The following is a 27,441-nucleotide window of genomic DNA, read 5'->3' as shown; positions in this document are numbered from 1 at the left end:
GGTCGCCCCCCTGGGAAAGTACATATCTGGGAGCAGCCGGCGGCTCGGCGCTCGCACTCCTGCTCCGCCGCCCGACCGCGCGCTCGCCCCGCCGCTCCCACCGCAGCCCGAGGGCCCCTCGCCGCCGCCACCATGGACGCCATCAAGAAGAAGATGCAGATGCTGAAGCTCGACAAGGAGAACGCCTTGGATCGAGCCGAGCAGGCGGAGGCCGATAAGAAGGCGGCGGAAGACAGGAGCAAGCAGGTCTGCGCCCCCCGCCCCCCGGCCCTGCGCCCGCCGGTCGCCCGGGCTCTGCCAGGCCGGGTGCCCCGAACCCCAGAGCCGAGCCTGGCACCCCTTCCTAGCCCCCCACCCCGAGCACTCGGGGAGCCACCCCCGACACGGGCGCGCGCGCACCCAGGACGGCCAGGGGCGCGCGTCTGGGAAGGGGGAGGGAAACCGCAAGACTCAGGCTAATCCTAACTTTTATTTTCACTCTCATCTGAGGACGCTAATTTGCTTTCTCGGGTTCCCATAGTCCGCGAAGTCAATTCAAGTCCTGGAGGCACTCGATCCTCGGGACTGGGAATCAATTTGGGGTGGGGGGGACGCGGGCACCAGCTCCCGGGGACATTCAAAGGAAGGGCGCGGAAGGGAAAAGGGAGTCAAGTCCTGAATGTGTCTCAAGTTCTTTGGACTTTTGACTGGGGAGAATGGAACCTTAACTGGGACGGAGACTGTGTGGGAGGAGAGAGGAGTCGTGGAGTTGTTTCCTAAAAACAAAGGTGGGACAGAATGGAGAACACGGCCCGGAAGCCAGGCAAACGGGCGACTTTCTGCGCCCGCACGTTGTGGGCCTGAGCCCGCTGAGACCTCGGCAGGAGGCGGGGTGCGGGGCGAGCCACCGAGCGGTTCTGGCTCCGGGCGAGAGGAGGTTACCTCGGGGCCCTTGAGCTCCAGCTCGGCGGCGCTCCAAGCCCGAGGGGCCCCAGCCAACCCGGCGCCCGTGTGTTGTATGTGTGTCTTAACACCCGGCCCGTGCCGGCCGCCCGCGCCCGCCCGCCGCTGCCCCCCAGCTCGAGGAGGACATCGCGGCGAAGGAGAAGCTGCTGCGGGCGTCGGAGGACGAGCGGGATCGGGTGCTGGAGGAGCTGCACAAGGCTGAGGACAGCCTCCTGGCCGCCGACGAGGCCGCCGCCAAGGTACCCCGGGCGCGCGGCGCGGCACACGAATGGCTAACTATGTCTTTCTCTTTCTCTCTCTTTCCGTCTTTCCCTCTGTCTCTCCCGCTGTCCCTGTTCCCTCTGGTTCTGTGCACCCACACCCTTCCCCTGCGGTATCACGCTGCCTGCTGCACCACCCCCTCCCCCCTTCCCCGTACCCCACGGCCAACTCCCAGCTGGAAGATGAGCTGGTGTCGCTGCAAAAGAAACTCAAGGGCACAGAAGATGAACTGGACAAATACTCAGAGGCCCTCAAAGATGCTCAGGAGAAACTGGAGCTGGCAGAGAAAAAGGCCACCGATGTAAGTGCACGCTCACGCTGCTCCCTCACCTCCTGACCGTGTGGCCACTCTGGGGTCACCACAGGGGCCGGAGAGCAATGGAGGAGTGTTACCTCCTCCACCTGCACACAACCCAGCCATGGCGCAGAGCACCGGATGCTGCCTCTGACTGCTACTGCACGCACGCATTTATATTTCATCCATTCCTCTCTCTTTTTCTCCTCTTCTTTGTCTACCTGGGGTGAAGGTGGGTGGGTGAGAAGCGGGGAGAATAGAGCAGCTGCAATTGGACTCTGGAGGTGAACCTTGCCTCCCTAGTGGCAGAAAACCCGTGAGGTGTCATCACCAAGGTTTGTGTACACAGAGAATGCCTAGTTTTTTCTTTTTTTTTCTTTTTGCCATCTTCAGTGGGTGGGAAGGTCTGGTTTTCGGTGATGGGTCTAGACAGGGTATAGAGGGACTGGGCTCTACGTAGTGCTACTTTTATGTAGAAGGCTGAGCTTGATGGTGGGGCACTGAGACACTTAGAGGCCTCCTTTCTCACTAGGGAAGCCTTAATCCCGCCCTTAAGATCTGCCTGGGAAGATGATACTTGCTTGGGTCTGCAGTCTGAGAGCACTAGATCCAGAAAGTAAGCTGGGAGTTATATATAGCTCAGTGCTTTATATGGTATGGAGAGCTAGCTGCCCCCTGCCTCTCCTGCTTGCCCCACCCCCACCTGTCAGCATTCTGACAACCACTACATAGTTTCAGGGGTGATGCACACTGGGCTAAAGCTTTACTAGCACTTTGTCCATGCCCTTTGGAAACTTTTTAACCGAAGAGCTTGCCTCTTCTGCTTAGGAAAGCTAAACCAAGCATTAGATTTCCAAAGGACTGACTCCTTTTCACACCGTTGGATTCCATTCTACAAGCTAATTAAGCCTAGAGGCCCAATTAGAAAAGAATTTCTTGGGAAGTTGGTAACAATTCCAAGAATGTATGAGCAAAAGGGGAAGCTATGCCCAGAAGTTGAACCACCAAGTGCAACAGCAGAATTTTTTGTTTGAGAGTAAAATGTAAATTACTGAAGGGTCGTGTATCAGTAAAGGCTTGAAATGTATCTCCAGGTGTGCTTTGTAAATGAGAAATCCAGACATAGGACATTTAGAATCTGACAAAAATCAGACTTGATTTTCAGTGAAAATCAAGGTTCTTGGAAAGGGGGTTTGGGAAAGCACTAATTTAGCTAAGACATTTACGTTATAAACTACCTGGATTCAGAAAAAGAGCCAAAAAACATATATAACTGAGCCCGCTTTGTATAATGCAAATCAGATGTCTGCTCCGTATATGGCTAAATGGAGGATGCCTGTCTCCCCCAAATTCTCCAGCAGGACGTTTGTTTAGCTTTTTCAAAAGAGCCGCTGATAGATCAAGGAGAGATATTCCTTATAAGGAAAAGAATGCAGAGAATTTCCAAATAGCTCAGTAAGACTTGAAGGCAAGAGGAGAAAAATGCTACTATAATTCTTAAGGGAAAAAAAGATAATTACTGTAACTGTGTAGTGCTACTATGTCTTTATCAAAAAGTCTTATTTAAGGGAGCGTTGGAATGGGGTGGGGCAGAAATGGAAAAGAGGCTAAAGTCAGCTGGGGAGGGAGGTTCATGTTTCGGTTCTTTTTTCCCACTGGAAAACTGTCCGTAAATATAGTATACTTTTTGGGAGATAGTGTATTGATCATCTTCCCCTTTAAGATACTTATGTTGTTTGGAGTCTGTGGGGATGTTGAAGAAGTTTGTGAAGAAATGCTATATTTAGAGTGATTCCTGAGCTAGTAAAAATAGTCAATACTTGAGGAGAGACAGATGTCAGCAGAGAAAGGCAGAAGTGGGAGAGAAGTCAGCTTCCTGAGATAGAATCATATTACCTTTGGGATTAGGACATTTCATTGTCATTAATCCCCAGTGTAAAATATTTTTATATTTTTTTACTACTCCTATTACGATGAACATTTTTCTACTAATTTACCAATGCACTTTACCAATCCTGTTCCAGAAGTGTGCTCTTCCTAGCTTAAAAGGTTGTCATTCAGTAGGTAGCATCTCTGGTTTTGTTTTGAATTTTTTGTTGTCTTTCCACCTAAGTAAGGCTGATGGGGATCGAGGGCTCTATTTTTTTTCTGGTCCCAACACCTTCCTCAATAGCTATGATGAATCTGATGTTTGCAGTATGTTTTTGTCCCCATAAGTCTTTACCTCCTAAATTAGTGGTTTAGGTACACAGAGTCATCTAGGAAAGTTTTAAACCCAAAGTCAGGCTAAATCCCAGGCCAATTAAATCAGAATCTCGGGGGGGTAGATCCCAGGCAGCAGTATTTTTTAAAAACCCAAGTGATTCCAACCTTCAGCCAAGTCTGAGAACAACTACCCTAAACTCTTATATAATGACATCACCACGAAAATGAACTCACCTGAAACTGACCTCCCAGGTGTTTGAAAAGCAGGGCATTAAGTCACTAGTTGGCTGCTTAGAATACTTGCAAGTGTCCAGCAGTTTCCCTGGCTGCTCCTTTTAGCCCCCTTCCTCCACTCTCAGTGTTGGAGGCCCACAGTCTGTGGTCTTAGAGGAGGAGCTGTAACCTCCCTGCCTGGCCAGATGAACTGTATGGAAACAAAGTGAGAAGCTCCATCTGCAGGATGTGAGGGCCCAACCTGGGGTTTGTGAGTCTCAGCAGAGGCTGTGAGAAACTCCATAGAAAATGAGTCAGGGAAGCAAAAGAGGTTCCTTGTTGGGGCTTGGAGGAGGAGGGGGTTGTCAAGCATGTTTTCTTTTTTTCATTATTCCTACACATAAACACATCAGGAACTGACTTTAAGGGCATCCTGTGACAAAGGTGAGGGGGAAAAAAAAAAAAAAAAAACCCTGAGACTTAGAAGACATTTAAAAGCGCAGCCAGAGCCGACCCCGTGGCGCACTCGAGAGAGTGCGGCGCTGGGAGCCCGGCAGTGCTCCCGCCGCGGGTTCGGATCCTATATAAGGATGGCCGGTCCGCTCACTGGCTGAGCGCAGTACGGCCGGTCACAAAAATGACAAAAAAAAAAAAAAACCGCAGCCAAAAGGGGAAAATCATCAGAGTACAGTTCCCAGAGATTATGTCCTTGTAGCTTTCATCCAGCTGTGAATAGAAGCTCTCTCATATGGTTCTGTGGCCTTCCTGGGGGTACCTTTTAGAGGCTTTTCAGTCAAGCCCAGAATCGGTCAAATTCCAGGAGATCTAAAGACCCTTGTGATGATCGTTTTTAGGAAAAGTGAGCCCCAGCGAGGCTGGCTTGCCTGAGACCACACAGCTTGTTACAGGCCGCAGCCTGACTCCTAAAAAGTGTGTATTTACTAATTATAGCTATTATTTGAGTTCTTAATTATAAGGTATTGTGCTCGGCGCTTTATATTATTTCAAAATTCTCATTGCAGCCCTATGGGGAAAGTACTACTAGTATCCCCATTTTTACGGATGAAGCCCAGAGTAGTCAAGTTACTTGCCCAAAGTCACATAGCAGGGAACTAGGAGCCAGAAACCTGGGAAGACTGCATTTGGAACAGGAGGTCTAACTACTGGGTTCTGTATGTTTATGGTTTTCACTTCGAAGGATTGTTGTGGTCAGGATCTTGTGTTCTGGGATTCTTTACAATGAGGAACAGTCTCTTAAGGGCAGGTTCAGGGTCCAAAACCCTAGCTCAGCTTCTCTCCCTCCTGGGCATAGGAATCGAGACTCCGGAGGAGAGCGCTCTGCGGCCAGCAGGCGTCGCCATGGCCCTCAGCAGCTAGGTCCGTTACCCCAGGTCACCTCGGCGTCGGGTAGGGGCGCTGGGAGTCGAAGTAGAATCCCTGGCGCCGTGGCCTCCCTCACGGGAGGGTCCAGCCTGCCAGGTAGCCCCGCAGGGTAACCCCGGCGGCGCGAGCATGCGCAGTGCATTCTGCGGGTCGCAAATTCCCGGGGTCGCGGTGCGCGCCCCGCCCCCGGCGCTCGCGCACCCGCCTGCGGTTCGTCTGCGCCGCCCCGGAGACCGCGACTTCCGGGCTGCTTCTGGACTGTAGGGGGCGCCGCGGTCGCGCGGAGCGGCCTGGGCGGGGCGGGCCGGCTCTCGGCGGCAGCGGCAGCGGCAGCGGCGGCGGCCGCCGGAGTGCAGCAGCCGGCCTCTCCCACCTCAGCCAGCCCGCCTGCCCGCTGCTGCCGCTCGCCCGCGCGATGGCTGGGAGCAGCTCTTTGGAGGCGGTGCGGAGGAAGATCCGCAGCCTGCAGGAGCAGGCGGACGCCGCGGAGGAGCGCGCGGGCAGCCTGCAGCACGAGCTGGACCACGAGAGGAAGCTGAGGGAGACTGTAAGGGACCCACCCATCACCCCGCGGTACCCCAGAGGCGCTTCCTTCCCAGTCTCCCCCACGGCGCCCCGCAGGGCCCTCCGGGAGCCCACCGACCCCCTCCCCCACGCCTCCGGGACGCACCTGGCGCACCTGGGCCAGCTGGCACCCGGCTCTGGGGAGGGGCGCTGCCGGTTCTTCCTCAGCCCTGCTCTAAAGTAAAACATCTGAGAGAAGCAGGAGTGGTGTTGAGAAGGTTCTGGAAGCAGCACTTTCCCAAGAAGGGGTTCCATTTCTGGGGTGGTGGCATTCTGTCCTGGGGACGTGCACTTTGCCGCTGGCGGCATTTACTCTGAGAACAGGGAGGGAGGAGGTCCTTCCTTTGGAGATCCGTTTCTTTGGGAAGGGGTGTTGACAGGCTAGGTGTGCGCAGCACTGCCTTCGGGTCTTGGGGGTGTTAAGCCTGCTGTCCCCGTTGACCCTGTGGTTTCCTGGAGGCCTGTTTCTCTGTGGCGGTTGAGACACTAACAGCCCCGGGTTCTGATGGAGAGCTCATTTACAGAGTATGCAGCCTTTTACCTTTCCCTTCCTTAACCATTCCTCCTCTCCAGTTTTTATGCTGACAGATATTCTTTTGTTACTGAGTCTTGAAAAAAGTTGGCTGAATGTCAGCGGTTATTGGGTGTATTCTCTCGCCGGCTTCCCCTCCCCCTTGTTGAATGTAATACCTGGCTTCCTTCCTTTCTCCTAAGGCAAATATGTCTAGCAAACAGGAACAGGATTTCAGAGGTAGTTTAGGTATTTGTTGATTTCGAGTGTGCGTGTGTGTTTTAAATCAAGATACTCAAACACCTTGGGAATTTTGACAAGCAATATCATGATGTCCAGCTCTGCTTTATATGCAGGGCTATTCTGAGTTGAGTAAATGGTTCTTAAAGTGTTTGTCGTGGTTGTATGGCTGGCCAGACTTCAAGACCTGTTTTCAAGATGGAGAAGCAAGTGGGTCGTCTTCAGAGGAAGGCCTAACTGGGGGAAGTTTCAGGTAAAATAGACAGGAATAAGAAACTAATAGGCAAAAGTTAATTTTCAGTAGTGTTTGCTTTAGAGGACAAGTCAGCAAAAGTCCGTTGGATGTGTATGCACTCGGCTGAGTGATAAATTAGTTCCCACTCCCTCTCTGGCTAGCAACTGTCCTTCACCCATTAGAACGAATAGAACCTGATGGATAAGAACAAGAACTCTGGGCCCAGACTGCCAGGATTTGAATCCTGGTACCCCCACTAGCTGTGGGCAAGTTACTTAACTTCTGAGTGCTTGAGTTCCCTAAGTGTAAAATGTGGGTAGCAGTAGCGCCTGCCTGTTGGTTAAAGGAATAATATGAAAAGAAACTACAGAGATGTTTGGCATAACATGGTAAGTGCTGTGTGTCAGCTGTTGTTAAAACTGCACAGCACTGGCATCACCCGGTGCCTGTTCACCTGCAGCTCACCACCTTAAAAATGGCATGCTCATTTCACTACATCATAAAACACCCCATTTAATGCTTTTAATCAAATGTGTGTGAATATATACACATATTCACACTTGAGTGGAGAGAGGAAGTGGGCAGATGGAAGGAATGTTTGGTGTATTGAAGTATATTAGTGCTGGAAGGCAGAAAACTCCCCTCGCCCTGCCTAAGAGGGAACGTATGATCCTATGCGGGAGAGCCTTGGGTTGACTCCTGGCTTGTGACTGATGTTAGACACAAAAGACAGATTTTATGAAGGCCACATTATTACTTTTATACTCCCCTTCTGTTTTGTGTATTGTTTTTATAACAGTACTCTTCCTGTGGCAGTTGGCTAAAGACAGTGCTTTCATTCTTTTTAAGGCTTTATGTTTAAGTGGTTTAAATATTTTCAAAAAATTTTAAGGTAATTTTTGAAAATAGTCTATTTAGGTGGTTGGTCACAGAACCTTATGAGATAAGGTTCTTGAGGACTATGTCAGACCATTGCAGAGAGAATATCAGGTTGAGAGTTCTTCCTAATTTCTGAGACTGGAACTTAAACATAGCTAATTTAGGTAGTTATTAGACATAGCTTTGGCTGTGAGTTAGGCTAGCAGTAACAGCTTCTCTTGGCAGCAAAGATAAAGGTTTAATGACAAAGCTATAAGTCACTGCAAAAAGTATTTGACTAGAGAGTCGGCCTAAATTCAAATACTAAATTCAAATACATAAAAGGTTCAGAGAGGCTGTAGTTAATTGGCCCTATTAAACCAGCACTTACCTTGGAAAAAGCGGCCATCCCTTATTTCCTCCTTGTTTGTTTTTCCAAAGTGTGTGGGCCCTTCAAAATGTTGGAATGAGGCTTCTTTGCTTGATGTAATGCTTGACTCTAGGTCTTGTGACCTGCTAGGGTTTTGTTTGTTTAAAAAGGAAAAAGAGGAGCTGATCCTTTTTTCCATTCTGGGTAGTATCCAGCAAACAAGGAGATTTACACTTGCAGCCAGTAGATTCTTAATTGGTAACTTTACTAAATATGGGAAGTAACCAATTTACAAAATTCCGGCCCCTTTGCCTCTTTGGAGTTGGTAAGTATTTCTGGAACAGGCAAAACTGAGAGTGCATTTTCATGTTTGCATTGGCACTCCCAGAGTGGCTGTAACTGGAATATATACTCTCCATTTCCACTTTCATATATAGGCAGGGATACTACAATGCCTTGTTCATGTCTGTTCTCTCTCATTATACAAATATGGCCCATAAATTATGGGCTTTGGCATAGATAAAGGAGGTTGTGTTTATCTGTTATCCATGGGAGTGCCCCTTAATGTCATCAGTGAGATTTTTTCCTTTTCCTTACCATATAAGGGCAGAAGTTTAGTTTGGCAGTAGCCACTTGGTCTTAACACAGCAAGTTGGGTGAAACCTTCACTGTATAACCACAGTTTGCATGAAATAAAAAGGTTTGACCTTTGATCATCCCATTCTCCACTCTGGTTCAGTCAAGACTTTGAAAACATATTCCAGAGGATTGATTTTTAGGATATAATATGAGGGTACTTCAGAAAGTTCATGGAGAGATTTGTATTATCTTTCAATTCTATTTTTCCACAAACTTTTTGAAGTACTCTGGTATTCTCCTACCAGTATTTCTTCTTAATAGCTTTACTGGTATACTTTTTTTTTTTTTTTAAAGTAAAAGTCATTGCTATTTCTAATTTTTTGTTATTGTTGTATTGGCTAAAACATCTGGATTTCATGAATATCTAGGCCTCGTAAAAGTTTTTGGTTTTTGAGTTTTTTTTCCCAAATCTTATTCGGAGTGAAATTTTGCTATATTGAGATGGACATGCACTTAATTCCTGTATGGTGCCTTGTTAGGGGTGGGGGAATGGTGCGCCTGCCCTTATTTTCTGTATAGGTAGCCAGTACCTTGTTTGGGGAGTGGGTAAGAGCAGTGTGCGTGCCTTTGATTTCTGTATAGGTAGCTAGTACCTTGGGGAGGGCCAGTGTAATTCTCAGGCATCTTACAAGTGCAGAGCACTAGGTGGTTATTTAGCAACAGATCTACAGGGAGACATTGGTAGCCTTTACTAATGCAGCAGTGACAGCAGTCTCTTTTCTGAATAGCTCATTACATGTTGGGACACAATAGCACTTTTGAGATAAAAGAAACTAGCATCCCAAACTGAAAGACTTAGCTGGCAGTATCGACACATGGGCTGTTGTTAGAAGAAAGTTAACTCAATACCCTAAGGGTGATTTACATGCCTGGAAATAATTTGCATCTGGGGTCTTGACCCTCCCCAAACGCCTTGTTATTTACATCTAGATAAATCTTAAAACATACCAGAAATAAAAGCTAGTGAAGGTCAGAGGTGTGGAACCTTTTGAACATAGAGCATAATACATCAAAAAAATAAAATAAAATAAAAAGAGATGGAAAGAAGTGCCCTTGGTAATGTATCTTGAATTCTAAAGACCGAAACAAAATTTTGATTAGACCAGTAAATAGGGCTTGCAGAACCAGTCAGAGTCCAGGGTCTTCCCAGGGACGCTTTACATAAAGATAGATATACCCAGACACTACCGTCAAGTCCTGGCTTTAACCTACAGGCACCTCTGCCTGTCCTGCTCTGAACCTCTGGGGCAATAGGCATTGGCTTCTGGGCCACAGAGGAAGTGTTCTGTGGCCTTATGTGAGCAGAGCAAGTGTTCTGTGTCCTTATGTGAGCTACCTATTACCCATTAGTGTTATTTTAGAAAGTTTTCCATTTTATACCTTGAGTTATTTCAAAAAGGATTGAGATGACTTGTCTAGTGGATGATTTTCATTACAGTGACTATTCTAGTCCTGGTAAGGTCTGTCCCTGAAGGCTGTTCTGGGGGAGTTGAATTGGGGGAGGAGGGGCAATAGTGGAGAAACTCTCACTTTGATGTGAGAAGAGAGAAAGACTCCAGGGGTGAGACTCGCCCATTTCCAAGGCTTCTATGATGTTCCAGGAGGCCAGGAGGATATGAGCCAGCACATAAGGAGCCAGGGGACTTGGATTTTAGTCCTGTCTCCCACGGATAGCTGTGTGGCCTAAGCATAGTTCAGCACTCTGAGTCAAAGATCCCTCCCTCCTCCTTTTTAGCAAAGAACTAGATGAGTGGCTCCCACCGGATATGCCAAGTGCTTTAGGGGGTGATAGAGGGTGGAAGGTAGAAGGGGTTGCTTATTTATAGCGCAGATTCCTGCCCTCCCCCTCTGACCTCCTAAATCAGAATCTCTAGGGATAGGGCCTAGAAATTTGTATTTTTAATACGCATCTCGTAGTTGATTCTGACATCCAGCCAGTTGAGGGAACTGCTGACCTGGATGATGCCTAGGGTCCCTTACAGCTAAAAAATTGAGACCCCATTTTGCACACTTGCAGTGGCTCCTCAGGCCAACCACTAGCAGATCTCTCTGTGCAGCAGTCCTGCCTATGTGTCACACTGGCTCGTAAGAACAGATCTTCATTCCCAATCATTGCTTGGGCACCCTGTATAAGGCCCTGTTGGCTGGTATCCCTGTAGGACATCACCCTTCATATCATACAAAATGCTTCTGGCGGGGAAGCATAAGTAATGTTTATTCTGCTGAACACAGTGTCAAGAGCTAAGAGAAAGGATGGTCAGCAGTGGGGGGAGCAATAAGGAGGTAGATACAGATTAATTGGTGGGGACCTTGTGTGCAGGTAGGGAGAGCTTGTGAGCAGAAGCTGGAATGAACATAAGGTGGTAGTTCCTTCCTCTCTAGTGCTTCAGCTGTGTGGGGAGCTGAGGACATAGACCTGAGTGTCACCTAGAAGGCTCTTTCCCCAGAGCATAAACAATCTTTCTGTAAGTACAAAGTCCTCTAGGTTTGGGCCCAGATCTAAAGCAGAGCAGAGAACTTAGAACTTGGTGGCTACAAAAATTTTTTTTTAATCTTGTTTACATTTCTGATAGGTCACAGCTCTGGTAGCAAGGATATTTGCATTCATATTAAAAATAATAATAGAGAAAAGGGGGAGAAGAAAAGAAAAATGCTTTTGTGGACATGATCTAGACACTCCAGAGTTTTTTGGGTTTTCTTGTTTGTGGCTGGCTGGTATAAGGATCTGAACCCTTGATCTCAGTGTTATATCACAGAATTTTTTGTTGTTGTCGTAGGGTTTTTTGTGTGATTGGTTGTGTGTGTGTTTTTCTCTTTGTTTTTGTTTCCACTTTCTGAGTTGCTTGCTTGTTTTCTCCCCTGTTCATAAAAGAAATAGAATTTTATTGGAAATGAAAAATACAGAAAAGTGAAAAAATACAGAAAAGTGACCTGAAATAAAAGTATACCTTCATGTGCATTCTTCCAAATTTTAAAAAAAAATAGGGCTAATGGTTTTTAAAAGATAGTTCCCTGTATTTAAGAAATTTGTTAGGATAACCCTCATCCTTCCTTAAAAGAACAAAAACAAAAAGCCGGTTGTCTGCCAGTCACTCCTAGCTGGGCCCAGTTACTAGCTGTGCACTGATAATGATTTACTTTGTAGCCGGTACTTTGTTGCAAACTCCTCCCGTTCATTTCACATTTGCCCTGCTCCCTGCCTCCCTCAACCAATTGCTACATTGTAATTTTTTCTCCCAGTAAAAATCTATTTAAGTGTTTATAGAGCACTTTACCATGGTTGGAAATACCCTACTCACCTCTCTTCCCCAGATAAAACTTGGCATTTAAAATCTTCCAGATCAGCAAAGAGTTGAATGTTACCATATTCCTTTGATTCAAGGCAGTGAAGGCAGCCTCTAACTACGTGAACATTTCAAACTCTGTGTTTCATGGGTCCGAGAGCTAAGAAAGTTGCTTTTGTTTAAATTAGGTTGGTTTCACTCATTTTATTCAGTAGACATTTATTGAGCCCATACTCTGCGCAGAGAACTGTGATTTCTTGGACGTAAGCAGCTTATAGTACAATGAAGAAGACAGGAATATATACAGACAACTAGCATGTATCTCCAAGTATGTATTATAATTTTTAGAAAACTCACAAATGTCCTGAAAACCCCTCCACTGCTTGATGGGTATATATCAAATGGATGAGGAAATTGTACCTGATTAGTAAAGCCCATCTTCCACTTCCATGCACAGTATTTAAACAGCCATCGATGCATATGTGTACAGTGGACCATCACAGTCTTGCAAGTGTTCTGAAGCTGGTAGGAACAAATGCCTACATGACAGGATGTAATCATTGCATCTGCCAAAAAAAAAAAAAAAAATTACTTCAGAGATACATACCAAGTAAAACAGTATCTGTGTTGCTTTTCCCCTTAGCAATTTTATGCTTTTCTTGCAGCAACCTTGACTCTTAAGAAATTCTAGTAGGCTTATGTTAAAACCACTTGGGAAATTTGTCTTGGCTCTGTTCCAGTGCAGCCAGTTATTCTAAGGGGGATTACTGAAAGGGGGTGGGGGGGAATTACTGGATTGTGTTGGGTCTCCAAATGGTGTGTATTTTAGAACCACTGAATTTTAAAATATTTTAGTTCCTTCATAAGGCTCCTTGAGAAAGTGGCTAGAGGAAGGGAGCGTTGAGTGAAACTCCTGAGTCTGATTTGTAACTGTACTGCTATTGTCTTATGTGGCTGAGCCTGGGTAAGCCTTGTCTCTGTTCACACCTCAGGCCCCCAGTGAGTGAGGTGACTGTGATAAAACTCTCCTTTAACAGGCAAATAAAGCCAGGGCATTGAAATCTATGGAAGAAAGGAACCACGTGAGAGAGTATTTCCTAATGGTCTACTTGTCCGATGAGGATTGTGCATATAGGTCCACAAATATGGACATTCACTGCATAAGTGAGTATATAACCGTATGTGAGAACTCCAGAGTTGACTAGGCTTGTAGTGCACTTAAAGGCAGCTCACCACAAGGCCCAGGCTTCAGTTCCAGCCACTTCCTGAAGGCGCTACCCTCCCTTTCTCTCCCACTCTGAAATCTTTCACTCTCTCTGTCTAGGCTGAAGCCGATGTAGCTTCTCTGAATAGACGCATCCAGCTGGTTGAGGAAGAGTTGGATCGTGCCCAGGAGCGTCTGGCAACAGCTTTGCAGAAGCTGGAGGAGGCCGAGAAAGCAGCAGATGAGAGTGAGAGGTGAGAACGCCTCATCCAGCCACTTCTCACCACAAGCCCTTCCTCCTGGAGGAATGAACGGAGGGCTTCTCTGATCTTTGAGGTTTAAGAATTCAACAGTCCCTTGGTGAGATCACTTCCTCAGTTGATGCCAGATATAACTTGGTTGGTTTCATTCATTTAGCATTATTGGAACACTAGAGTGCAAAGGACTGTTCTAAGCACCGGGGTTGCAAAGAAGAAAAAGATCTTGTTCATTCCCTCTCAGAGTTCACCGTCCAACGAGGGAGACAGATGTGTAAATGAGCAATTCCAGGGATACATGTTGGTTCTTTCACTCCTACTGACCACAGAGCAATTGTGCATTTAAATATATATATACAACTTTATTTTAAAATATACCAAGGAGGCTTAGGCTTAGATAAAGGAACTGTGGGTTGTCAGTTCTCATATAGTCTAACAGATAGGTGGAAGAAAAAGCACAGATGAAACAAATATGATTTGCAGAATGTAAATTGTTTTGTACTTGGACTCAATATACAGATAAGAAACATGCACATACATAAATACAGTCAGATGTTTGTGTGTTCAGAGCTCACCTCCCCTGTAACCTGGCTCTACCTGACTTATTAGTCCAAGATTCAGCTATGTTGCGGTAGAAGAGAAACATGGTTCATGTAGTCCTGCACAACCTCATTTATTCTGGACGGCATTTTCTCTTATGCCCAACTGTTCAAGTTAATATGCTTGCCATGTTGCATAGAAGCACTCCAAGAAAGACTCCATGAGATGAGAGAGTATTCTGCTGCTTGAGGGATGGCATAGTACCGTGGGGCTCAGAACTCTGAAAGTGTATCTGTCTGTGCTGTGCAGGTGAATGCAGTCAGTCTTTTTGTCCATTTCTCCATTTTTGAAGTGAGCCTCTGCTTCCTGCCACCATGTATAAGGAGTGATTTCAGACTTTAGGATTAAAGAAGCTTTTTAGCTAAAGTTTTCAGCTCATATTCACTGCTGCTTAGTGTTTCTTCACTAACGAAGGGTTCTGGAATTCTTTAAGATGACTTCTCTTACAATGTACATGTAACAGTGGTTTTGTCACTGACTTCTTCCTGAAATGTACTTATTAGTGAACCTTAAAGGCAGTCTGGTAATGTTAGACTTTGGAGTAAAAGGAACTTAGAGATCTTTTACTCCAGTCCCCTGGTTTTACAAATGAGAAAACTAGGACTGAGAGACTGATGGGGCCTGCCCAAAAGTTCACAGCATATTCGTGGCTGAGCCAGAACTAGAACTCAGGTCTCCTCAAATATATTCTAGTGCTTCATCAAAAAATAGTGGTTTACTTAACTGACTGCCTACTAAATATTGGTAAGTGAAAGCCATTTTAACATGACTTGTTATTCCATAAATCTGTAAAATATCATAGGTCAGTTAACATTTTCTGAAATGTAACATCAGGCCATAGGCCCCTAATATACATATGAGCATAGAAGATGGTATCAGTCTTGTCTCCCAATCATGAAAGGGGTTCATTATAGGCAAAACTTTTAAGTTTTTTTTATCTAATGTATTTGGTTGAACCATATGAAATTGCCATTTTTATAGGTCTGAAATGGTCAAATATCAGCAGTTTCATGTGGGCCTGTCTAATATTTTTATTTGCAGTTGTTGGAGTAAGAACCTTCTTTGTAGAGAAAGATACATGAAGATAAATTTGCTTTTGTTCTAGCTTTGGTCCATTTTAAAGCTGAGGCTTCCCATAGGAAAAGGAAGAAATCCCATTATGTATTTAACAAGTAAAGCATGTTGGCTTTTCCTGTTTCCATGCCTCCCAGATTCAAACAGGATCCTGACATGGTACCTTTCATTTAACATTAGATGCCTGGACAGTTTCAACCAGTACCCAAAGTATGAGATTTCATTCACAGTGAACAGAGAGCAATGTGTGTCTTTTTTTCTGTTATTAGCTCTGGAAAGTCTTGCTTCATGGGTTGGAAAATAAAAGTAGCTTTGTGCTCTATTTTGGTCTGCCATTTACACTAAGCCTCGCAGACCACAGCAGTGCACTGTAGTTTGGGAGGTCACCTCTAAATCTCGGGTTTTCCTGCTTGTCTTTCTTTTCAGAGGCATGAAAGTCATTGAAAGTCGAGCCCAAAAGGATGAAGAAAAAATGGAAATTCAGGAGATCCAACTGAAAGAGGCCAAGCACATTGCTGAAGATGCCGACCGCAAGTATGAAGAGGTCAGATCCTGGGGCCCAAAGCCTTAGGGACCCCCAGCAGTGGCCTTCAGGGAGCCAGGAAGCAGTATGCAGCCTTGATTCCTGAGTGAAGCCGTCTGCTTCCTCGGCAGGAATGGGTGATTTTGAGAGCAAAGTTCTTTTGTCTCCAGAAAACAGTTCTTGTTTTGATCCTGCTAGGAGGTCCCAGGCTTTATCATGAAGCCAAGCAATAGCACTGGGAAGAAGGAACAAACACCACCACCTCCTTCCCCACCAGCCAAAGACCAGGACAAAACATCTTTGGCCAGGAGAAGGGACAGTTGAGTTAGGCCTCTTGTGTGTTGCAGAAGGAGGATCTCAGGCTGTCATGCTATAAGCAGTTCCTCCTGGTGTGATTCACCTAGCACGTCCAGTTCAGGCTGCTTACAGACCACAGGTTATGCAGTTGCTCAGTAGATTCATGCAGGCCTTCCTCCACAAGGGTGGTAGAAACCAGTTATCAACACAGGTTTACAAGTGAGTCAGGCTCCTGGTTATGTCCCCATGAAAACAGCCTTCTGTGATAACAGAGTCAACGTGACTATTAAGGTTCTAGTTTTTTTTCCTTATTGAATCCCATCATGGCCATCCTAAAATGGCATTGACTCTTTGTTATCATCATCATCATCATCATCATCATCATCATCTCCATCTCCATCTCCATCTCCATCTCCATCTCCAGATTACACTGTCTACTAATTTGGAACTGCTTTCAAAAAATCCCTTCTCTCAGCTTCTTTCTTCCACTGAATACAGATTTGACTTTGTTAGTCATCTCACCAATTTAGCTCACATGTTAGCTTCTCTTGCATTCTTAACTTCCTCCACAAAAAGGAGGTTGATATACAGAGCTCTAAATGGATGGAGTTATTAGGTTTATTTTCAGTGCTTTCTTGGCAGCCCCTCCACCCCTTTTCAGTGTAAAATACATCATGTCTCATCCTACTGCTATTTTTGAGATTGTGAATTTCTCCCTCCTTCCACACTTTGGTCTGGCTGCTATGTAATCATACAGACTTCGCCTGGCTCAGACTTCAAATTGAGACTGCCTGATCATAACTAACCATTCTGGGTCTTTGTGAGCAGAAGCCTCTGGTCTCCTCTCTATTGGCATTCCTGATGGAGTTGCTTCTCTCCAGTCTGCTGGAAAGAGGATCATACTGTTTTTAGACAAGAACCCTTAGGTGTTGATGGAATCCAATCCCCACACCCCTACACAAAGCTTACATGCCCCACGGTATGTGTGTACTATGTTTGTTTGTCCTGTTGCAGGTGGCCCGTAAGCTGGTCATCATTGAGAGTGACCTGGAACGTGCAGAGGAGCGGGCTGAACTCTCAGAAGGGTAAGTGGGCCCAGTGCCAGGAGGCCGCGTGTGGGGTGCTACAGAGCAGTGACTTAACAGCATGACCTTCTGGCAGCTACACATTTACCTGTTTCAGCTCCAGGCTCCTTTTATGCTCATTTCATGTGAATGAGCCACGAGTATGGAACACAGAGGACTCGTGGGGTGTCTATGTATGAATGCGTGTATCACTGCATGCCTTACCTGCACACTGATTTTGTGAATGGCCTTGTGCATTTCCTGTGTCCACTAACAGCCAAGTTCGACAGCTGGAAGAACAATTAAGAATAATGGATCAGACCTTGAAAGCATTAATGGCTGCAGAGGATAAGGTACTGATGGCTCATATGTGGTTTTTAGGTTTAACTACAACCCAGACGTTTTTCATCTTCCAGTGCCTACTCGTTAGTTTGGTATAGCGACTGCACCTTCACTACACCCTCTGCTATTTATATCTTGCTTTAAGTGCTTTCTCTTGGTCCTTATGCTCCTTTGTTTTTTCCTTCATAAATGCTCTTTAGGGCAGCCAAAAAAGAAGCCAAATTATCACTCTTCAACACTGTTGGATTTTGTCACCCTGCCTTTCTGCTGTTGCAAGGTTGGGGGGGCAGTGTCTTTGGCAAAATTGCGCATTTTTAGTACCTGATGATTTGGCTACTTTAAGGCAGTCCTTCATCTCTAGTGCTCAGTTTTCATTTTTTCCCACCCCTCTCCTTTTTCTCTTCTCCTTCCTCTGGCTTGTCTCCCACCCTTTCTGCCTCTGATCGAAAACATTAGCAAATGTGCCGAGCTTGAAGAAGAATTGAAAACTGTGACGAACAACTTGAAGTCATTGGAGGCTCAGGCTGAGAAGGTAGGCCAGGAGCATGGTGTGGGGAAAAAAGCATCTTAAGAGCTGTTCAAAAGAGGCCCACTTTTTCTCCTCCAAGGCCCTGCTGATGAAAGCAACAGTACAGTAGGCATTTTAGTAAATAGCAACATTTCAAGGTTATTTTCTGATGTTATTGGATGACAGATTTTTTTTTTTTAAATAGAGAATGTATTTTATGTTGGGTATGTGAGTCATCAATTTAATTTAAACCAAGTGCCAAATAGATAAGTTATCTTATTCTTATCCCATGTAAAACAATAGGTAAGAGAGCAGAGAATGTATTATAGTATGCCATTTGATATCAGAGGTTCTGTTACCTCCTAGAAGATCTTTAACATCTGTTGGCTGGGCTGGTGCATTCTTTGTAGTAGAAGGCATGCGTATAGTGAGCTGCAGCCTGACATCTGGAATGATCTTTCTAATTACAGTACTCGCAGAAGGAAGACAAATATGAGGAGGAGATCAAGGTCCTTTCTGACAAGCTGAAGGAGGTAATATTATGAGAGTTTTGGGTGAAGCCAACTGGATATTAAATGGATTTGTTTTCATGGAGCTGGTCAGGGCTTTTTCATTTTAAAGTTACGATGATCTAACTCAGGAATATTTAGAGGTAGTCTTGGAGTTAATGTGCTGTGCTGGCTGCTATCTCACAGTAGTGACTGAAACTGACAAGTAGTTTCAGACCCATTTTAAGGGCGATATGCTTGATTTTTGTGCTCTAGTTTTCCCTATATTTGTAGCTACTGGAAATGTAAAACTTCCCAACTTTGACTTAAATAAAATCATTTACAGGCTGAGACTCGAGCTGAGTTTGCAGAGAGGTCAGTAACTAAATTGGAGAAAAGCATTGATGACTTAGAAGGTAAGATTTTAAGTGTTGTTTTTAATTTAGTCCTACAGTTGAATACTAACCAGGCAAAATGATTTTCCAACCCAAGTGGATCCACCTTGATATGCTTCTTTGCTCTTGCACATTCTTCCTATCTGTCCTCTGGGGTTTTCATCTGTGGCTCTTAAACTCTTAGACCTGAGTCTTCTCACAAGGTGACTGGTTAGCCACCAGACAGGACACTCTTTTTGTCATGGAAAATGCCATCCAGCTTTACTTCATGCTCATCAGAAGTTTTATTTTTTCATTGTGAGTGAGGTCCCTATAAGTGGGAATGACTCTAGAGTATTTTGTATCTTTAGTAATGCCTCACTGTGAGAATGACATGGATTTGTTTTTAGACACAATCCATCTTCTTCCAAGTATAAATTTAACGTAAGGGTTTGGAGTTTAAGTCATTTGGTTTTTTAGCAAAATTTTCTATATACTGAAAGAGGGAGGAAATCAATAGGGCATTGTATTTTGAAATTATACGTAAGCATTTCTCCCGTGAGACGTTTAGGTTTTATTTTAGTTACACCCACTCTCATCTCACAGAAATCCTGAATGTGGAGCTTCTGAGGCTTGTGAAAGGTTAGCCGTGAAAAAAAGAAGGAAGAAAAAAGCCATATACATCACAGGCAGAAGGGATTAGAGAAGGGACTAGAAATTGGTGCATATAATAACCAAGATAGTGAAGAAGACAGAATGACAAATGGTTTCAGGACAATCTGCCAAAGTGCAGCAAAGCAGGAAACCTTTGTCATTACAAAAACTAAATGGCAAGCTTGCCACAACACCACCATAAAAAGTGTGGCTCTCACTTCTCAAACCTTCTGGACCACTAACAGGCAGCTTAAGTGGGAAGACCACAGGCGTAGTTTAAATGACACTAAGAAATCGATATCCCAGTGGTCTACTTTGGTCAGGAAGTCAGTGGTTTGAAGGTGCAACCAGATGAGGATTACAGGCTATAGTCTCAAATTGTTCTTCCAAAACACTGCCTGTGGATATTTTTTTCCATTGTTTATAGCTACAGGTGGCTGACTACTCTGGTATAATGAAAATATAGTTCTGTAAAAGAAAGGTGTTCCATGACGCACCCAGCAGATAGCCTTCTGGGGTTTTGTTTAGGATTTAACATGGTTTACTGATATACCTACCATATTTGTTATGATTTTCATATTGAGTCTTTCTCATTTTACTTTCTAATGGGTTTTGTTCTCTTTGTTTTTGTTTCAATTTATTTAAAAACAAAACGCACGCCTCCTGTATTGGCACCTGCTGCGGCACCCCCCTCCATGCATTGCCCTTTTCTTGCTGCTGTGTCGGGATGGCACCCGCCACCCCCACTCACCCTCCATCTCTTGATCACTCTCCATGTCCTTGCATCTCTGCCTCCCACTTCCTGGTCATAGACGAGCTGTACGCTCAGAAACTGAAGTACAAAGCCATCAGCGAGGAGCTGGACCACGCTCTCAACGATATGACTTCCATGTAAATGTTCATCCACCCCGCCTGCTTGCACCTGTACCCTCATGCTGGTGTGATCACCTCACTACCGCTCCCTTCTCTGCACCATGGGCTCGTCTTTGCACCCTCTCTTCGCTCTCCTTTACATAACCTAGGATAGTCGTTCTTTCACTTTCTACTAATATTAAGGCCAAGTGGACTAAGTCTGTCTATACAAATCATTTTCCTTTCAGAATCCTTTGATTTCATAAACACTGAACTAGATTGTTCCTGCCATGCAATGAACTAAAATATAAATGACCTTGAGCACTATACTTTTAAAAATTAAACTAGACTGAACTAAAGCTAGAAGGCCATGTACTTGTGCAGAAACTTCTCAAGAAATATCAAAAATTGATTTCCTGAGATTCAGTAAAGTACAATATGACCAAATATAAGGAAACTCTAAAGTGTCAGGTTATTAAGAATCTGAGGAAAAGGAAATTGGCATGATTTAATACAGCCTAAAGAACGGTGCTATAAAAGATCATCTCTTCCTCACTTTTTTAAGAATTCTAGAGTAAATTAAACCTCCTGCTGGGAAACAAAGCCTTTAGTTTTCTATATTTATATGAAAATACCCACAGTAAACATTTACCACAACCTGTGTCAAAGAAATGAGAAATAAAACACAAAGTAAGTTTGGGAGTTAGTGGCCCATATTTTACTGTGAGGCAGCAAGAGTTGGAGTAGGTGGTTTTGTTCTCATGAGAAGAACTTAGAGCATACACAACTAATTTACATATTGCTAACCATACTTAAACATTAAACTTACTCTGCCTCTTTAAATTCTAACCTGGAATGTTTCACCGAGGGTTCTTCATTCCAATACCACACTGGACTCCACTAAAGCTAGAAATCTCATTTCCAGGCCCCACCTGTCATTCTTTTACCTGTGCAAAATAATGGTAGTTTGAAGAGTGTGGCATGTGCCTGCTGCCTTGGACGTTACAGAATCTCCACTCTTAAAAAACAAAACAAAACAAAAAACCCTTAGAGACGTGACTGCCAGCATGGAAACTAGAGATAATTCCATTTTCTCTTTCCTCATTTGTAAATGAGGAGGTGGATCAGATCATCTATCTCTAAGGTCTTATCCAGTGCTAAAATGTGGTGATTCTATGGGAAAAACTTCTAGCATCAAGTATGATTAAATATTCTGAAATGTGGGTTTAGCTTAAGATTTGTTTTTGAATTCTGCTCCTTGGTCTTAAAATGGATCCTTATCCAAACGGGGCCTGTGACAGCCGTGGGTACAGACACTGATGGGCAAGGATAAACATCCTCCCAAGGATGCAGCTGGCAGTGGGTTTTGCATGTCTGCCGCATGTCTGTGTTTCAAGTGCTGCTCTCATCTGTCTGGTTTTCTGTTTTCCATTGTGCCACTTTTTTTTCTTTTTCTCCCATCTTTTATCTTCACGCAGATAAATTTCTTTGCTTCACCTCTCCCAAGACTCCTTCATCGAGTTGGATGTCCCATCTCTCTGATATCTGCATTTGTCTGTTCTCCAGCTGACCCTGGTTCTTTCTCTTGGCATCCTGCCTGAGGGCCAGGCACACACTGTGCTTACTATTGTACAGAAGCTCTTCGTTTCAGTGTAAAATAAACACTGTGTAAGCTATTTCTGTTTGCTATTCTTTTTACTTCTTATTTATTGACATTTTAGTTTCAACACTGAATAAAACTACAAATCTGCTTCACACATATGAGGGTTAATTTTTGGCTGCTGCTTTTTTTTTGGTTTTGTTTTTTGTCTTTTGGGTTTTTTTGTTTTTTGGTTTTTGTTTTGCTTTTTTTTCATTCTGCACATTATACATGAATATCAAGAGTTTCAAAAGCAGTAGTCTCTTGTGGAACTTTAGAAAAATACCCATGCCTGCGTCCCTCTCAGAGTTTTGGTTTCCAAAGGTTAAAGTAAGGCCCAGCATCTGTGCATTTTAGGAATTGTGATGGTTCTGACACGCAGTCTGGGTTGAGGACCTCTGCACGGGAGACATTGCTCTTTGGGAGTCAGAATATCTGGCTTGAGCATTGTCTTCCTCTGCCAGAGGTCGGGTTTGGGATGTGGTGGCCTCTCTGTGTTGATATCTGAATGGCCCTGCTGGGGAGGACATGGCTAACTAATTAAAGGCTTGTGGTGAATGGCTCTATAGCCATCCCACATCGCTAGAATTTACATATTGGGAAAGGTGAAAGAGAACTTGGATTCAAACAATGTAAGTTGTGGTTATTGTTGATCATTCTTTTACAGCACAAAGAAGAGTTCAAGGTTTTCAAGTATATTCATTACTCAGTCAACTTCATTTTGATCATGAAAATGACATTAGGTTTTCTAAATATGATTACTATGTTCAAGTTGTAATTTTTGTGCTTTTAAGGATATTTTATATTCTTTAGAAGGGATTGTACATATATATATAATCTTTGTGTTTGATAGCTTTTTTTTTTCCTTTGTGGACATTTTTAAAATATAGCCATTAAAGTTGATTCTTTTTTTTTTTTAATCCAAAAGTAGTTAGTGGAAATTGTTCAGAATACAGTTGTATTTTATTTGGGCTTCAATAGTTCATTCCTTAAATAGCAATTAAGTGATTTTCTTTAAATACATAGTAAAATTAGAACTTTAAAATGATGTGGACTTTAGTTTAATTCCCAACATTTCTCCTTCCTCAACCATCTGGCTATATTTCTCCTGTATTTTAAATATGGGTGATTTTCGTCTGTTTTGTGTAGTTTTTGTTAGCCCAAGAGGGCTGATATATCATTATACTCAAATTAATTTGGACCAACTCTAAAAATAGCATCAGTCACTCTACAAAGCAGAGAGAAAACTCTTTTTTTTAAAAAGTGCTGTGAATTAAAGTATTTTAGTAATGTATGGTAGTTTCTTCTTTTTTAATTTAGAATCTGGACGATGTCTTTCCCTTGATAGTACAAAGACTTCTGTAATTTCATGTTTTTCTATTCCTAAGGCTCCTTGGTCCTGTTTTTGTCCATGATTCCTGTCTTGTTCTTTTTTAAATTCAGAGTAATAGTAGTGTATCCTTCTCTGAGTAATCCTGCTTCCTGCCATAGTCAAACTGACAAGTCTAAAAGTTCCACTGAGCAGATGTTCAGTTAATTCTGGTGGCACATTTTTTTAGAAATCCTTTCAGAGACTTTCACTTTCTATAAATCCACTCCACATGAGGAAATGGGAAACTGTGCATTGGGAAGGCAGGTCTGGAGTAGCCCAAGAAGGTTTGTACACACAACAGGATAAATAGCAAGTTGAGTTTGTCAAGAAGTTGTTGGAACCCAGGCTGCTAGTTTGGAGGGCCAGGCCATAGCTGCAGCTGCTCAAGAACCTCAGTTGGACCAAACCAAAAGCATTGCTCAGTCTGGGCACTAGAGGCCTCAGGCCTCTGGGAGTCTCTGTAGAACAGGAGGGGAGAACACTTCTGAGGGTATAAACATATCTGGTTCCTGTCCTTGGGCCACCCAGGCATACTAGCTTCATGGCAGCTAAAGTAGAACAGGTCCAGAGGAGGCTGTGGTAGGAACCACTGTCATTTAAGATGAATTCACATTAACCATCTGGATTCTCTAGGGTTTCTCCAAAGTTCTCCCATCCCACCTTGGCCAAACATTTGGGCTGAACAGACTGAGACATCCTGCCTGCCCCTGGCAACATCTCTCCATGACAATAGTGTGAAAATAGTAATGAGATTTACATTTTGCAACCCTCAAACATATGCCACATGCAAGACACTGTGGAGGTGTGGTAAAAAGATGAGACAGAAATGCTCTTTGCCCTCGATGAGCTGACCATCTTGTGGGAAGATAGATGAATGAAGCAAGTCTGAACAAATAGACATTGTGCATTTAAAGCCAACAAAGAAGAATAATTCTGACTGGGAGCTACCTGGAGGAGGTGACATTTGACTGGGTTTTGAATGTTCAGGAAATTTCGATGAACAAAGTTGACAAGGCAGCAGATATTCCAAGCAGAGAACATAAGCATAGCATCTTCCCCATCTCCTACCATTTACAAGAGAAAGATAACGTGAGAATTGCTCAGTTTCCCAACAGACCTGAGGGATGCAGATGGCACATTTCCCCAGGGGTAGGATTGTTAGCTTTTCAGGATCATTAAGGAGAATTTCTAGGTCCAGGTTGTCACCATCATTCAACGCAATCATGCATCCTCCTGGTGGGTACCAGGCTCTTGCTGGTCTTTGGGGTGTCCCCTGGGTGATCAGATACACACTGACTGTTGTGGTTTGCTTCCTTGTGTGAGCAGGTTGCATGTCAGTATGTAAAACTTATATCACACTAGCCTTCGTATAGATGTTCAAGGTTTTGCTCATTTTATGCACATCCATTAGCACCAGACATGAATGCCATCTCTTCAAGACGTAAACAGATCAATTCTAACTCAGAGTTGAGAGAAATGCTTGCTCTTTTGCTGTTTGAGTAGGGTAACACACGCTCTATTAAAGGTGGACAAGAGTTCAGAATTTGTTCCCTGTATAATGGTGATTGGGGGAAGGACAGGGAGATTAGTTGTGCTTTTCAAAAACATTAATGTAGCAGAAGCAGTAGCCCCCACATGGTGTGACTTGAGGGGAAAGCTGCCCTTTGAGCAGAGAGGAGAGGATTCAGGAAGAGGTGAGAAGAAATGGACAGGTGGAGGTCTCACCTAAGATCTCCACCAAGCCCTAGCAAGGGGTGGTTGATGTGCTGGGCTCACCTGCAGCCAGGCCTCAGTTCCTGAATCTGTTGCCAGAAACTGCTTATGGCTCAGTTCACAAGGTGGTTTTAGTGAGGTACAAGGGGAACAGTCACCCTCTCACCTCTTACCCTGTTGCTCCCTTTTCCTCCCATTTGCACCAAGAGAAATTCTGGCCCTTCCTAAGTCTGCTAGACCTTTTACCGACCACTTGTCCTGCACAGGACAGATGACCATGGGGTAAAGGTAAACTTTTCAGCAAGTGACCAGTTGCTGTCCTGCCTGAGGTATCTGTGTTCACAGTCTATTAACTGCCTCCCACCAAGTCTGACTAACTTTTCTTCCTTCTGCCTCTTCTTTTCTGCTAACCTGCTTGCTGACCTGTATAGATCAACTCTACCAGCAACTTGAGCAAAACCGCCGTCTAACTAATGAACTAAAGCTTGCCCTGAATGAGGATTAAATTTAAGTGTGAAAAAACTTGGGCTGAATTCTAGGAATGGGGCCCATGTGCAGGAAATCTAAGACTGTCCTGCCTTCAACCACTAAGGCTGAAAACACTTGCTTTCGACAGAAATGCAAATGAAAGGAATGGGCTGAAAGGCTGGCCTTGCCTGTATTTTCCTACATATATCTGGAATAATTAAGTTCTCTTTAATCCCAAAACAGCTTTTGTGGTCAAATACATACATCATGTATATGGGTAAATATCACAATCAATTTAGCACTCCTCATTGCAATAGCAGATTCTCTTGTTTTGAACTGATACAAAATGAGGATCATTAAAAAAATGTTTTATTTCCCACAGACAACTGAGTCCTGCTTTAAGTGTGTGTGTATATTCTATTACATATTCATATTCCTAACTTCTTAATATGTGGTATAGTGTTTGAAATATGACTAAATGTACCTATGCTAGGGCAAAAAACTTTTGAAAACAGCAGCTCATATCAAGTCCTGAACGGTATGCTTTATTCAGTCTAACAGTTGTTGGAATCTGGTGAGAATGTCATGCTAATAATAAATAGAGCACTATGAAAATATTGAGACTGTCCTAAGTGTGCATGAAACGTGATAATTTTTTATGAATAACAGAAATAAATCATTTAAAAAGTTGTCAGAAAACCTATTTATGTCCTCTTCGTTTTCTGTGAGATTGTGTTACAGCATGACACCCAGACCTTTAACTGCCTGTAACTCAGAAATGTCTGCTGTTTTTCATTTCTTCAGTTTGTGTAACAGAGCAGCAAGGTGTATTTGATTTTTACCTCTCCCTGTTCCCATGGCATACAGTCAGTGAACTGTCACCACACCCCACCTGCATTTTATTCTGAGTGGATTGTTGGTGGAAGGTGCATTTGACTGCTCTGTGAGGATCTGCTGTGCCTGTGGTTCCTTGGGTCAAAGATGTCTTCCCCCTTCCTAGGTCCTTGTGTGGAAATGAGTTATGTCTCACAAGCATGCCTAGGTCTAATCATCTCATCCTGTGTTTGTGACTGATGTTTGCCTGCCTAAATGTATAAACCATCATTGTGTCCAAAGCGCAGCTATTCATGACTTAATTTTCTAATCCCACCACAGAGAAAGTGGCTCATGCCAAAGAAGAAAACCTTAGTATGCATCAGATGCTGGATCAGACTTTACTGGAGTTAAACAACATGTGAAAACCTCCTTAGCTACGACCACATTCTTTGATTTTGTTTCTGTTGTTTCGTTTTGTTTTTAAACACCTGCTTACCATGAAACCTCTTAAATGCATTTTTATTTACTTTTACCACTGTCACAGAAACATCTGCAAAATACCAGCTAGGTCAGGGGATGGGGAAAACACACACAAAATGGCAAGCCGAGGTCAGGGCAGTAATGATTTAAATGTGCCATTTCCCAGGTTGATGTTGCCACACTTTGTAGAGAGTTTAGCAACACAGTATGCTTAGGCAGTGTAGGAATTCTCACTAAAGCAGAAAGATTTCCACTCAAAGTGCCAACAATAGAGTCAGTAAGAAGATTAATGTTGGAACCACAATCAGGTGTGGATTGGTGCTACTTTAAACAAAAGGTCCCCGTGTGGTCTTTTGTTCAATATCGTACAATTTAGAATTCCGTCCAACACTAATTTATTTTGTCTTGAGTTTTACTATGAGATGAGACTATGGATTCCATATGCCTGAATTCACTAAAGCCAAGGGTTTGTAAGCCACGCTGCTCTTTTATGACTTCCATTCCTTTCTAATTGGCACACTTGCAGCTCTTTACAACTCTGTAGGATAGCATTCAATGTGGATTTCCACTCTTTTCAATTGTCCATGTTAAAGTGAAAGATTAAGGCACTACATACAATTGGTAAAGAAAATTTTTTTAAGAGTTATAATAACTATATGTAAACATTGTAAAATGATATGGAATAAAATGCCCATTGTAGGACATTTTCTAAA

The 27,441-nt window shown here is 43.9% G+C and overlaps 1 protein-coding gene across 11 annotated transcripts; it reads left to right on the top strand.

Annotated features, from left to right (window-relative positions):
- On the top strand, positions 1–27,441 carry TPM1 (tropomyosin 1). 11 transcript variants are annotated; one of them, XM_063092098.1, is made up of 10 exons: positions 2–246; positions 1,059–1,184; positions 1,382–1,507; positions 13,328–13,461; positions 15,565–15,682; positions 16,973–17,043; positions 17,821–17,896; positions 18,343–18,405; positions 18,707–18,776; positions 26,588–27,441. In XM_063092098.1, exons 1-10 carry the CDS (start codon positions 133–135, stop codon positions 26,668–26,670), a joined length of 981 nt encoding a protein of 326 aa, XP_062948168.1. In that variant the 5' UTR covers positions 2–132; the 3' UTR covers positions 26,671–27,441. The 11 variants fall into 11 exon arrangements, with proteins under 11 accessions (XP_062948171.1, XP_062948168.1, XP_062948173.1 ...); XM_063092099.1 differs by lacking the exon at positions 26,588–27,441 and adding an exon at positions 20,201–20,283 and having other exon boundaries at positions 4–246; XM_063092094.1 differs by lacking the exons at positions 1,059–1,184; positions 26,588–27,441 and adding exons at positions 20,201–20,279; positions 21,719–21,916 and having other exon boundaries at positions 13–246.

This window comes from Cynocephalus volans, chromosome 3 (assembly GCF_027409185.1).
Source record: "Cynocephalus volans isolate mCynVol1 chromosome 3, mCynVol1.pri, whole genome shotgun sequence".
NCBI lineage: Eukaryota > Metazoa > Chordata > Mammalia > Dermoptera > Cynocephalidae > Cynocephalus > Cynocephalus volans.
Note: the sequence above shows the minus strand (reverse complement) of the source record. Positions and strands in the feature narration are given on the sequence as shown.

Coding starts and splice junctions, on each gene's coding strand:
- TPM1 (XM_063092098.1), top strand. CDS start 133: ATGGACGCCATCAAGAAGAAGATGCAGATGCTGAAGCTCGACAAGGAG. Junction 13,462..15,564: donor GCAGCAGATGAGAGTGAGAG/GTGAGAACGCCT, acceptor CTTTCTTTTCAG/AGGCATGAAAGTCATTGAAA. Junction 17,044..17,820: donor CGGGCTGAACTCTCAGAAGG/GTAAGTGGGCCC, acceptor CGAAAACATTAG/CAAATGTGCCGAGCTTGAAG.